This window comes from Emydura macquarii, unplaced genomic scaffold (assembly GCF_026122565.2).
Source record: "Emydura macquarii macquarii isolate MOO-44397 ecotype Brisbane River unplaced genomic scaffold, CSIRO-AGI_Emac_v2 contig_2897, whole genome shotgun sequence".
NCBI lineage: Eukaryota > Metazoa > Chordata > Testudines > Chelidae > Emydura > Emydura macquarii.
Window position 1 is genome coordinate 9,544,528 of NW_027133034.1, and position 12,520 is coordinate 9,557,047.

Genomic DNA, 12,520 nt, shown 5'->3' on the forward strand with positions numbered 1-12,520 from the left:
ATCATAGCTCATCCATCATTTGATTGCTAGCATCCATCATTTGATTCCCCACAGAGAAACTCTTTTTAAATGTCGTTTCATTTTCATTTTCTGGGGTTTATATCTCTGGAACTGCTGGCTCAAACAACTCCAAATTTGGTCACTAACCCTATTCTGTACCCTCCTAGGACACACCTAATTTAAAAAAAAATCAACTAAACATTTTGTCAATTTTAAAGGACTTAGAAAGGTTGACCTTTAAATAGATATAACGATGCAACCTTAACTATACTGGCACTTCTGAATGCAGAAATTTTAAAAATCAAAACTTTAGACATACAAATGAAAGAGTAAATTTTATTGACTGATGAAAAACTAATTATGGCATTAACAGCAACATTAATGTTTGAGCTCTGCTGGAACAGTTCTTTACTTTTTTCTTTAAACTAACAGAAAGTGCAACAAATTAACTATCTAGATCAAACTAGTAACTGTTAGCTTGTCTCCAAAAATCTGCATCACTTTGCAGTGTACAACAAATACATACATTTTTGCAAAACCCTGAAGAACAAGATTTGATTTTTTGCTTTCAGCTTGATGGCAAGTTTAATCACCTGCACTGGTCAGATTCTGAGTTTCTTTTCCCTTTTCTCCCACCCTGTAGAGGAAAAGTGAAATGGTAAACTAATAATAATACTAAAAATTCAAATCTGTCAAATGTAAGAGATAAATACAGGTATAAAGACGTGCATGTCAGTTAAGCCAATGATTTTTGGATAGTTTAAATCTTGAACTCGTATAGCATTTTACATAGACACTGAAGCATTATTATCTGAACACTAACTGTGCTATACAAAATGGACGAAGACAGTTCTTGTCTCAGGGAGCTTACAAATGAAGAGAATGATTGAGATAACATATCTGATCAATGCAAAGGATTTTAAAAAACACTTTAGGTATAATTATTGAAAGAATTTAGACAGTGTGCTTTAAGGCAATACTCAAATTAAGAGGGGGTGTGCAGTGTGGGGCACAGGTCACTTGCTGGTTTGAACTACAGTAAATGAAGGATTCTTTGTAACTTGAAGTCTTTAAAATAAGAAATGAGGACTTCAATAACTCATCCAGAGGTTATAGGCCTATTACAGGAGAGGGTGGGTGAAGTTCGGTGGCCTGCAATGTGCAAGAGATCAGACTAGATGTTCATGATGCTCTCTTAGGGCCATTAAGTCTATGGTCTTTTGGTGCGCAATGATGAGTGGGAGCTCATGGAGGCGAGGGGGAGCATGAAAGACAGTGCAAAGACAAAAGTGGGAGGAAGGTTCCCTTGATGGACAACCTAGGAGGAGTATAGGAAGGAATAAAAGCAGAAATGGTGTGATTGTGCAATGCTCTTCTATAGAGGACAAGCTTGAATTTCACACAAAGGGAATTAAATGGGGGAAGGAGATAATAGGAGTGGAGGAAAGGGAAACATTTTAAAAGCAGAATTTGAAAGGACAGGGAGGGAAGGGAAGTGAAGTGAGAAGCAGAGAGGAAGACATTACAATAGTCAAGAAGCATGGTAACAAAGACAAAGACGAGGATTTTTGTAAGACTAAAAGATGGATTTTGGAGAGTGAGGAAGAAACAAGAGAAATTTAGCAACAGCATGGATATTAGAGAAATGTTAAATGCAATAGTAAGATTGTGAGTCTGAGTGATAGGGGAATATGATGCAGTTTGATGGTAACAGGAGGGTTGTTGGGTCTTTTTACTTGGTGGGTTTTTAAGTATTAGTGGTGTGCCATGCTGGATGTCAAGACAGCTAGAAGTGTGAGAGTGAACAGAGATGTAAAAGTGCGCATGTACACATATTTGGGAACTAGTAGTGTAAAAATAATTTAAACTAAAAGTGGATGAGCTCACTCATGGGAAATGCACAGGGAAAAGCAGATGAAATTGAGGCTAGAGCACCATGGAATGTCAGAGGGGAAGATGATGAAGCAATGAGAACAGCTGAATCTGTTGCTTAGTCAGAAAGAGTAATTGTATTCTAATGCAATTAGTTATTGTCATGGGATGAACATGCAATACTCCAGCATAAACAAATAATGGGTTATAGCTTGAAACAAGACAGTTTACTGTTTACCTAAGGCTATACTGCTACTTGAAAGCTTTCTATTATAACTAACCAGTGATTAACTTTCTCTATAACTGAAGCAATATTTCCTCTCAGCATTGTAAGTACTTTCTTAGGAAAAAGCACAGCATCTTATTGCTGTGAAATCAAATAATTTCACTCTTTTGAAGGTGCTCAGAATTGGGGAAGTATAAAAGCATGCAAATATGAAAATTCAGCTTACATGAAAACAATTTCAAACACTTTTTCGGATCTTAGATTTCACTAACAAAAGTTGCCCTATTGCTTAGCTAAGTAGAAAATGCCACATTAAAAAGCACAGAATGCACTCTTCTAAATATTAAAAGAAAAATGAAAATCTATTGAACTTTTCTGATTTGAAAGATTTGCCATTGGTAGGAGAAGCAGCCAATATAATCAACCAACCAACCAAGACTTGCACTTGACTTCAGATTATCTGTCCCAGATAACAAGAAAAATATATAAAATCAAGTTACTAGTCTAGATATATATTTTATATTCAGAATGTTAAAAGTATATAGAAGCAACAAACAATACCACAAGGTGTGCAATCTGTTTACCTGTATATTTAAAGTATGTTTTGAGGCAAAAAATGGATGACTAAATCCATCCAGCCACTCAAGTGAATGCATAACTATGCTTCAGTTTTGTTACTTCTTTTCTAAAAAGTCCATTATAATTTTAAAATTGCCAAGGTAGTATTAACCTTAGCAACTACACAGATACATTACCTTCCAAGTAAATATTCAGAAATCAAGATTCTCTTGCATCTAAGTGTCCATATAGCATTAGAATTATACTAAACATTGGTGAATTTATTTCTAGAGAGAATATTAAAAAAAAATACCTGATATTTTGTTAGTTCTGCTTGTAATAATTTCACTTTAGATCTTTCTTGTTCTAATGCAGCATGAAGTGTAGTCACCTATGACGATTTTTTAGAAGTGTTACAGAATTATCTTAATCTCCCAACATTACCAAACATTTTTGTTACCGTTCAACAGCCTAAATATTTAAGTGAAATTATTTTATATCTATAAAAAAATATATATATATTGTTATTTATATATATAGTGTTGCTGGGAAGAAATAAATATTTATTTTATTCAAGAAAGTGATTCTTCTCAAAATGATCAAAATCTGATGCAATGCACAAAGTACAAGTAGAATTTCCTAAGTCTAACAGTGCCCCTAGTGCCCCTTTGTGTTTGCCTGAATAATGTAATACAAAAAGTGACAGGTTTTTCTTTCAGATTTTAGCCACGGCATTAGATTTGATTTTATGTAAATGTACTGTAACTGATGTAGCATAATGCTACAAGACCGATTCAATTACTTCACCCTCAAAAAGTGATTATCACCACATTCATAATTAATGGAAACTGAATTAAACTGTGTCACGTCATTCTATTACGTTGCACAAATGGAATTCTGGGTCAAGTTTAAGATTTTAATTAAAAATCATTGCAAAGCCAAAACAAGTACAGAAATATGGTGTGTGCTCCCTATACTATGTCTTGGTAACATTCTGCCCATAAGTGTTAACTACATTTAACACTTTGCCTTGGAAATCTGCTAACTCCTCTGGAATAGAAACTTCTGAATGAACAAAATGCTATTTTAAAAGGGTAGCTGGATCTTACATACTCTATGTCCACTAAGAATCTATGTAGATGGGAATTCTGCACTTACTTCTAGGGTTATGTACATTTTCACTTTGGCTTTGCTGTTTGTCTTCATATACTATTTTAAAACAATATTCGCAAGGTCTTATGTTTATAAGGAATCCTTGCTTACCTGTAAGGTCAACTCATTCTTGATACTCTGAGATTCATCAACCTGTAGAAGTATTTCTGCTTTGTCTTTCACTTAAAAAACAAAACAAAAACATTAGGCTTGCTCTATCTTGACAAAGTCTTCACCTGTAACAGTAGTTGGGGCACTGCTGGATCTATTTTTTTGCTATCCTTCAGGTATTTCCTCAGTCATCATTGAGGGCAGGACAAACAACAGAGGTTGCCTGGAGCCAACAGTCTTAGCATTTCCAGTAGCAGCAGCCTGTGAATATGGGAAGCTTTTGAGGCCCCTGTCTTTCACTGGCTACACCTGTATGGGATCCCACAGATTTCAGAAAGACTCACTGGAGACAGGTCCACCTGTGAGATTCTCTGGGCATGGATGGAGCTTGAGCTTGTAAGCTTTCCAGAACCGTGACTTAGTCAATGTGAAAATCTTGGCTAAAGTTTTAAATACATAGCAAAATTAGGGTGTACTGTATCTACACACTTGGTTACCTTCTTTGAAGTTGTGGATAATTAAGAATTGTGCTGTAATTAAAAACCCTTACTGTATATATGCAAACTGGGATTTTCAAGCTCAATTCTACCACATTCAAGCTAGCTTTCACCAAAAAAATAATGTTTCCTGAATAAGTGTAACATCAAATTAACCTTTCTAGCCTCAGATATTTCAGCAAGAGATCTGGTAAAAGAGGCAACAAGATTATTATTTTATAGAAGTTTACACACTTCTCCAAAAGTGTCTGAACCAAGAATTTTTTGCCCAAAAATATTTCACCCTGACCCAGACACCAGCCTGAAAGAAGAAAGATTCAGTAAGTCATGAAAGACTAAGAACGAGGGGTTGGAATTTGGGCAACTTTAAATACAGTGTCCCTCGTGAGTCTATTATAGTGTAGCATCCCCAATATTGGTAAAATTACAAAATTTGTTTTGAAAGTTAGCATCCTCTCTTACGTTGTTTTACAAAGTATAGTATAGTTTACATGCTGCAGGATGACGAGTATTAAAAAGTCTAACACAATCATAATATGAATATAAGGATCATATTAGGAGGATGCTTATAAAGGCAATTTTAGAAACCAGGCAATGCTTTCTAGAGTCAACATTGTTTTACAAAAGAAAAATAAAAAACTGTCACAGCATCTGTAACAGCACATAAAATATTCATTTTCAGACAAATCAAACTTCCACATAGTTGTTGGATGATCTTTACAACAACTCAAATATAGTCCATTCAATAGCAACAGTGAATGAAGAATAATGGATGGCTTGCAATGATAGACAAAAATTGAAGACTGAATGACTTCCTTTTAAATCAATGAATTCTAGTAACTTCCAGCCATTACAGTAGGGGGTTGATGTCACTAGCATATCATGATAAAATCTCATTTTAATTCATAGAGGCACATTTCAAATGTGATTGCAAATTTAAATTTCAATCCATAAAACTTAAAAAAATTGGTGCAATTACTGTATGCTCCAAATTATTGAAACAATAACTAATGAAATTGAACACTAGTCACTCACTCAAACTGAAAATGAATTATCAGAAGATCCTAGAAATGGAAGCTGTCAGATTAAATAATTACCACTACTACAATTTACAGTTGTTACTAATTATTATTATTATCATCAATTTATCTTTAAAAACTGGTTTGCAAAGTCATTTAAGTAATTTTAAAGAACTTTTTAAACTTCAAAATTCACATCTTAAAGAATAAACAACTTTCCTTACTTTCACCTTCCTGTAGCATTTTCAACAGCTGAGCATTTCTTGCTTTTACTTCTTTATACTTCACCTAATATTAAGAGATTTAAATAAAATCACCTATTACTATACTACAAAAGGGACATTCTTTAAATCAATGTTTGTTTGTTTTTTAAACATCAGATTTGAAAGCAATGATTTTACAGATAATTTAAAAATGCAAGCATTCTAGGCCTATCTACTTAAACACACAGGAGTGAAGGATGGGAGAACAACATAAGAGAGGTAGTGTAAACCAGTTAGAGGCCAGAGTCAAGGGAGCTAAAGCAGGAACTGTCACTGCAGCAGATTCAAAATCAACTATAAATGGTGTGAATGGAGAAAGAGAAACAAGAACTGCTAAACAGAGAAACAGAACTTGTTGGAAGATTTTAGCTCCATGTCTGACAGAGGTTTTGTGGGTTCTCTGAAAACAAATTAAGGCCATATGAAAGAACTGTGATGCCAAAAGAAGTGACATATCATTTATACTATGGTGGCAGCCAAATAGCACAGTTAGGATGGAATCCTTATTGCCCTAGGTGCTGTACAAGAACACATGGGAAGACATGGTCACTGCCCCCAAAAACCTTACAGTCAAGGAAATTCTCTTTTGGACTCTTCAACTTTCAGTTTTTCTACTCAGAAAATTGACCTTACTATGCCTGAATTGCCTCTTCTAAGGTAGCACTTCTGATGATTGGCCACCGGTGCCAATTCTGGAAGGCTGGTTTCTGTGTCTTTTCTTAATTCTACACCTGTGTTTTACTCACTCTCTTTTCTCCACATTTGTATCCCTACATTGTTCTCTTTGGCCTTCAAAAATTTTTGGTATAGGATACTTTGAACCTGGTTGCAAGATACCATGCTTCACTTACACACCCATCTTATCCCTCATGTTAACTTTCGTAGTGTTCCACGCAGCAAAGTCAGATGGTTCATAAACAGAGAAGGAATCTTGTGTTGACTAACGGGATGCTGATTCAATTGCATGGAAGTTGCATGAAGAACATAGCAAATGCCAATATTGAAAAGGGGTGGGTAGATAAGTCATACAGTAAAGTACCTTCAACCTTTCCAAGAAAGTACACTGGAATGCCACCACCATCCCTACTACAGCCATGCTTTAAAGCAATATTTACAAAACCAAAGGCCAATAAAAGTGAATTTAATTGTCATAATAATGAATTCTTCTAGACTTATAGCTAGGTAAAGCTTTATATACCCTTCAATGCCCAATAAGCATACAAGACTATCAAGTGGAAATTCTAACAGATTACATCACACAAAATGAAGTATTTAACAACAAGAATTCTTGTACACTGCACTTATGTTGCCCACTGCATTCTAGGAGCAATATCAAATAGAAAAAATGGTTTTCTACTTCAGTACTTTTAATCTGTGAGCCCAACCCTGACACATGACAGCAGCTGTTAACTAAAAAAATTGTTTGTTTCCTATTCTGCAGCAGGTTGAATTAATATTCAACATTTCAGATAAGCTCAGATTAGAAAGTCACTAACATCAACAATGTAATGCTGTTTATACAAAGTTCAACTGTTTGATACCCAAGACTAACTACGCAGTCTACACGTTATTGTTTATGTAAATAAAAACTCTTTTCATCCCTGTACGCCAAGCAATGATGAACAAAAACTGGCTTAATGTGACCAATAAATTGGCCCTGGGTGATTTACTGCATTTATCAGAGCCTTTTGACATTATGGTAATTTCTCACAAAAGTTCCATCCTTGTTGCTGTATCATTTTAAATCCATGTCAGCTAGAGTCTGAACTGATATTATTGTAGGGTTCCAGGGCAGCAACTCTGGCAATTTTCCTACCTAATTTAGCATCCAGCAACATTAGAGGATTTAATAAGGGGTCAACTTTGTACTCGATATTGTTTTGAAATCTTTCTCAGAGGTTGAGAGAAGGGGCACAGCAGATGCAGAGTTCCATTTCAATGCTACAGGACTGCAGATCTAAATGGTTTCTCTTGTAATCTGGAGAAGTATGTACTGTTTTATTTCTAGGCATTTCAGATTGGTCTACAGTCTTGACAGCTAACAAAACAGAAACAAATAGTACTTGGATATACAGAAACTGATAAATATTTACTCCCTGATGATCTTATTACAGTATTGGGTTTAATTTTTGATACCTGTCTGATTTACCAAGAAAGGTCAATCCATCTGGTACTGGAGGAACAACTTTAGAAAAAGATGCTCTGGAAAGGTAAGATTTTTGTGGCCAATACAGAGCACCCTTTCAGACTAGACATGTTTTAATAAATGCTTTGGCTTAATCAAATGCGTAAAAAGCAGTTAGATTTTCTTCAATGCTAGGAGAAGTTATCAGCTACATACCTCCCATTGAGTGATTATGTTTTTCAGTTGCTGAATTTCTGTATCTTTCTTTTCAAGTTCCAGCTTTAATCGTTCTGTTTTTCCATCTTTCAAAACAACCTCCTAAGAAAAATAAGCAACCACACAATTTTAGGACTAACTGTAAGTTTGCATTAGAATTTCAGTCCTGCAAAAGGCAAAAATTCAGCTGCCCTTGACAGTGTTCAAGCAAAGAAAACAACCCAACACTATTAACCTGTTTGCTTCAAGACAGTAAAGTAGCTCTTGTACAGAAGTGTTCGTTTTCCATATCTGCTTAACGATTAAAATATGATATATGAAAATCAGTAACACAACAAGGTGACTGGGTATCTGGGAGACCCAAAATGCGTCAGAGCTTTTCTAAAACGTTCATTTTAAAAATATAGCTTTAACAAAATTTTAGAAGTTTTTATGGATGGATACACAAGCAATTTTTTAATAAAGTTTTTTCAACTTCCAAAAACAGACTGAAGAAGCACGTTCCGTGGAAGTGCAAGCAAAATGGGAGAAGCTCTCTAAGCCTTGACTATTGGATTCTGTTCCTATTACTGGATAACCAGACATGTGACAAATTATTTAAGTGTCTTCAAATATTAATGTACACACGTTAACCACACCTGAATATACAGAAGCTGTTAGAAAAAACTGTTTATAGACAGCATATGAGACAACTGCCCTTTTACAACTGAGAAAGTGCTAGTTTACACTACTATGCTACAAGATTTTATTTTTAGTTCCTAACCAGATTTCTGATAGTTTTGGACAAAAATGGTTTTTGTTTTTTAAAGGGTACAGGTGCTACAAAGAGCTGGGAGCACAAGTACACACAAACCAGACGTAATGCTGCTTCAAGTTAACACTCAAAATGACTGGATCTTGTACATTGTATTTAGGTGGAGCATAAACCATGCTAATTAAGTAATCTTTTCTCCAAAAAAAAGGTTTTGATTGTTTCTTTAAGAAGATTAGAAGTAAGGAGAATATCAATTTTTTTTCTGAAGGACTAAAGCAGGGTTTGTGGAGGTTGTGAACAGTGAAGTCACAACAAGACTGTAACCTCAGCTCTCTCTCAAGTGAGAGAGGAAGGAAAGGAAACCAAGTCAAAAAAAAAAAAACTAGGACAAACAAAAACACTTAATTCAATTTTAAAAGTGCAGTCGTAACTCAATTACTTCAGTTTTTAACAGTAAGATCAAGGTTCAACTTGTTCTCTAACATTAAAGTTACATTCTTAAAATATAGCATTTGCTCTTCCTTCTGACTTTATTTCCTCACTGTAGAGAAGAGATCTCCCACTCATCAATGTGGAAGTCAGAGGAAATATCCCAATTATAATTTTCTGCAAGGACATTCATTCAGCATTGCAACAAGGGGCAGATAGCAGAGGTAGTATTTTCTGAAGAAAAAAAATAAGATTTGCTAATGTCAGGCTACTACTACAATAGCCCTAGAAATATCTACAGTTAATCAAAGGACCTGATCACTGGTCCTTAACAGCTGCAATCAGACTGCAGGGACCAAGGTGCTAGAAGAACTACCTCAGGAGCCAATTTTGTAATCTTCTCTTCTCTGAGAGTTTTATGCTGCTGGAATGGGGTAAAGAGGAGTGGGTCTTTATCATTCCTTTCTCTTGACCTTCTTCTCAGAGGAGATTTAGCAGTCCCATTTCAGTTGCTTGCATTTTGTTTTTTCTTAAACTATACACTGACTTATAACCCATTTTTACATGAAGTAGTCAGAAAAGTTATCCATGAATAGAGTTTTCAGTATGCAATTGAAGTTGTGAGAGCATAAGTAGTCAGATATTTATTGGTAAGAAGAAACAATTACTTCAGAAGCTTCACATTTTATTTCAGTTATTCATCAAGCAAATATTCACTGTGCACTTGAAAACAGTTGCCATTATACATGCCTGATTGTGTTCATGAGATGTACAGTTATCCACTCCATTGTAATCTGTGAGTTGGTCTCTCCTTTTTTCTCTAATAAGTATTTTATGAACATCATCTTCTAGTCTATTAAAGAATCCTCCATCATGCAATAAAGTCTGGGAAGAGCTCAGTTCCTGTGAAGAATTAACTTCATGATTTATCTCCATTTAAATAAAAATCAATATCCAATTAAACAATGAAATATAGCTGGGTTTTAAAGAAGTCTGTGTTTAAAGTCACAAAATGCACAAAATACAAGTATCAGCACTGTCTTCTTTAATATATAAAGAGACAAAACATAGTACTAAATTTTACCCTAGAGCATATTTTACTGCCAACTATAAAACTCTGGAAAAATAAGAGTATTTTATGTAAGTGGTAGCAGGTGAGGAAAAAAAACAACTTTCCATTGATTTAATACTTTTGTGCAATGACTACCTAGATTTTCTAATCATAAATCAGTTTGATGTTAAATATTGCTTTTTCCACCTAAAACAGTTATAATAGGAATGTTCCACTGCACAATATTTACCATTAATATTTTCTTATCCACTCTGCTTCTAATAGTTATTTAACGTCTTGTACTCTGTCCATAGCGCTTTTAGGGCCATGCTTTCAAATCTGTCTAAACTGCACCAACAAAATTTGCAAGCCTGTAACTGATGGCACAAAACTGTAAAGGGCATGTATAAGTTCTCATACACTAAATTAATGAACTTTTATTTTTGCATTTGCTCACACAAGTTTTATGGGCATATTTTAAGCAGCCAGTTTGGAAAATTAATTCCTGGTTGTCACTACAGAAAGTGATTTGGGCCTCTTTGTTTAAATACTTATTTAATAACTATCTTCTGCATACAAAACCTCATTATTAAAACTGGTCTTTGGTGTTGTGTTATGCTTATTAGTTTAATAAAAATTTAAGTCTTACTTCATGCTTTTTAGAAAGGTGATCTGAAAAGAGAACACAGAAAAAAATAAATATTACTTCTTAAAAATACTACATTGTCTGATTTAATCATACAAAAAACTACGAAAGTGAGATAATTCAGAAGAGACTGAAAAATTCATTTTGGTTCTCCAGCACTAACGCTCATTCTTCTTCTAAAATTACACTAAAGCATTAAAGAGGACTGTCTACACCAGTGATAATCAGACCTCAGTGGCTCAGGAGCCAAATTAGTGATCAACATTACCCAAAAGAGTCAGTCATGTGAATTCATTATTTCATTTATATATATATATATATATATATATATATATATATATATATATATATATATATAAATGATTAATAACATTAATAATTTAGTGCAATTTGATCATTTAATTGATTAATATCATAATAAAAGCATCCTGATTGGTTAATAATTAACTCAGACAATGTTTTAATATCAGGTACAGCAAAGAACTGCAGGAGACATATTAAAGAGCCACTTGTGGCTCGAGAGCCTCAGTCTGAGTATCACTGGTTTACACTGTATTTTAAACCCTATTCCTTAAACAATGTAATAGAAAGCAGACCCCAATTTGTTAAATGCAGTGAGAGTCCATAACGGGTAAGTAACATTTTTGCAATAGATAAACTGTAGACTGTATTTAATTCTATTCTGGTTCCTATATTGCCCTCATCGTTATAGTATTCCAGGGCAGGTCTACACTAGAAGTGCTACATCGGTGCAGTTGCACCACTTCAGCTATGCTGCTGTAGCACATCTGGTGAAGACACTATGCCAACAGAAGAGTGCTTTCCCGTTGGCATAATTACTGCACCTCCACAAGAAGCGGAAGCTATATTGCCGGTATGGACAGTGCTTAGGTCGCTGTAAGTTGTGCCCCTCAGGAGGGTGTCTTTTTCACACCCGAGTGAAGTAAGTTAGATCAACTTAAGTCATAGTGTAGACCTGCCCCTAATGCCTTCCAGTAGCATATTAGGTGACATGACCAACATCTATAGCATGTTCAGACTTTCATCCTCTGTGGGTGTTCTGTTTGTTTTTTTTAAATCCACCCACATTTATTAAAATACTGGTAACTTAGATAAGTGCCTAGAATTTTTTTTTAAATAGACTTTTGATTCAATAGTTCGTTCTCTTTCTTTCTAGCCCCTACCATCATTTCTCTGCTAAAGGCAGGAGCTGCTGCTCTGAAGACACCAGGAACAAAGCAGCACCCAAAGAATTTACAAGGAGTGTATAAACTGCTGTGGTAAGCCATATTTCCCCTCCCTTAACATCTCCTCCCCTAAAGAGCCAACTTTGGGGGCAAAAGGCAACTAAGTGTCCTACCACTGCCTGGGAAATAGAGGGAATTCACTAGTGTGAGGAAGAGCAAGGGAGCAAGTACAGCCAAGCTGAGGGTAAAGAGTGTTTCCTCTGAGAGTGAGCTGGGACCAAGCCAGATGCTAGTCACTGCAACATACTCAGTACCTTTTGACACCCCAGTACCTGGATACTTCTCTCATTTGCTCCTCTCCTCAGCTAAACTTGACTAGACCACATTAAAAAAAATAAAATAAAAAATTTAGGA

The 12,520-nt window shown here is 35.1% G+C and overlaps 1 protein-coding gene across 3 annotated transcripts in view; it reads right to left on the minus strand.

Annotated features, from left to right (window-relative positions):
- Positions 1 to 316: 316 nt before the first annotated feature.
- Positions 317 to 12,520, minus strand: part of GKAP1 (G kinase anchoring protein 1) — a 33,636-nt gene continuing 21,432 nt past the window's right edge. For all 3 annotated transcript variants that reach the window (XM_067568445.1, XM_067568444.1, XM_067568446.1), the window contains 7 exons: positions 10,923 to 10,945; positions 9,973 to 10,125; positions 8,040 to 8,141; positions 5,660 to 5,723; positions 3,920 to 3,990; positions 2,970 to 3,047; positions 317 to 637 (listed from right to left, as the gene is read on the minus strand). In XM_067568445.1, the coding sequence (XP_067424546.1) occupies positions 590 to 637; positions 2,970 to 3,047; positions 3,920 to 3,990; positions 5,660 to 5,723; positions 8,040 to 8,141; positions 9,973 to 10,125; positions 10,923 to 10,945 (539 nt within the window). In that variant the 3' untranslated portion in view covers positions 317 to 589. The remainder of the gene's footprint in view (positions 638 to 2,969; positions 3,048 to 3,919; positions 3,991 to 5,659; positions 5,724 to 8,039; positions 8,142 to 9,972; positions 10,126 to 10,922; positions 10,946 to 12,520) is intronic.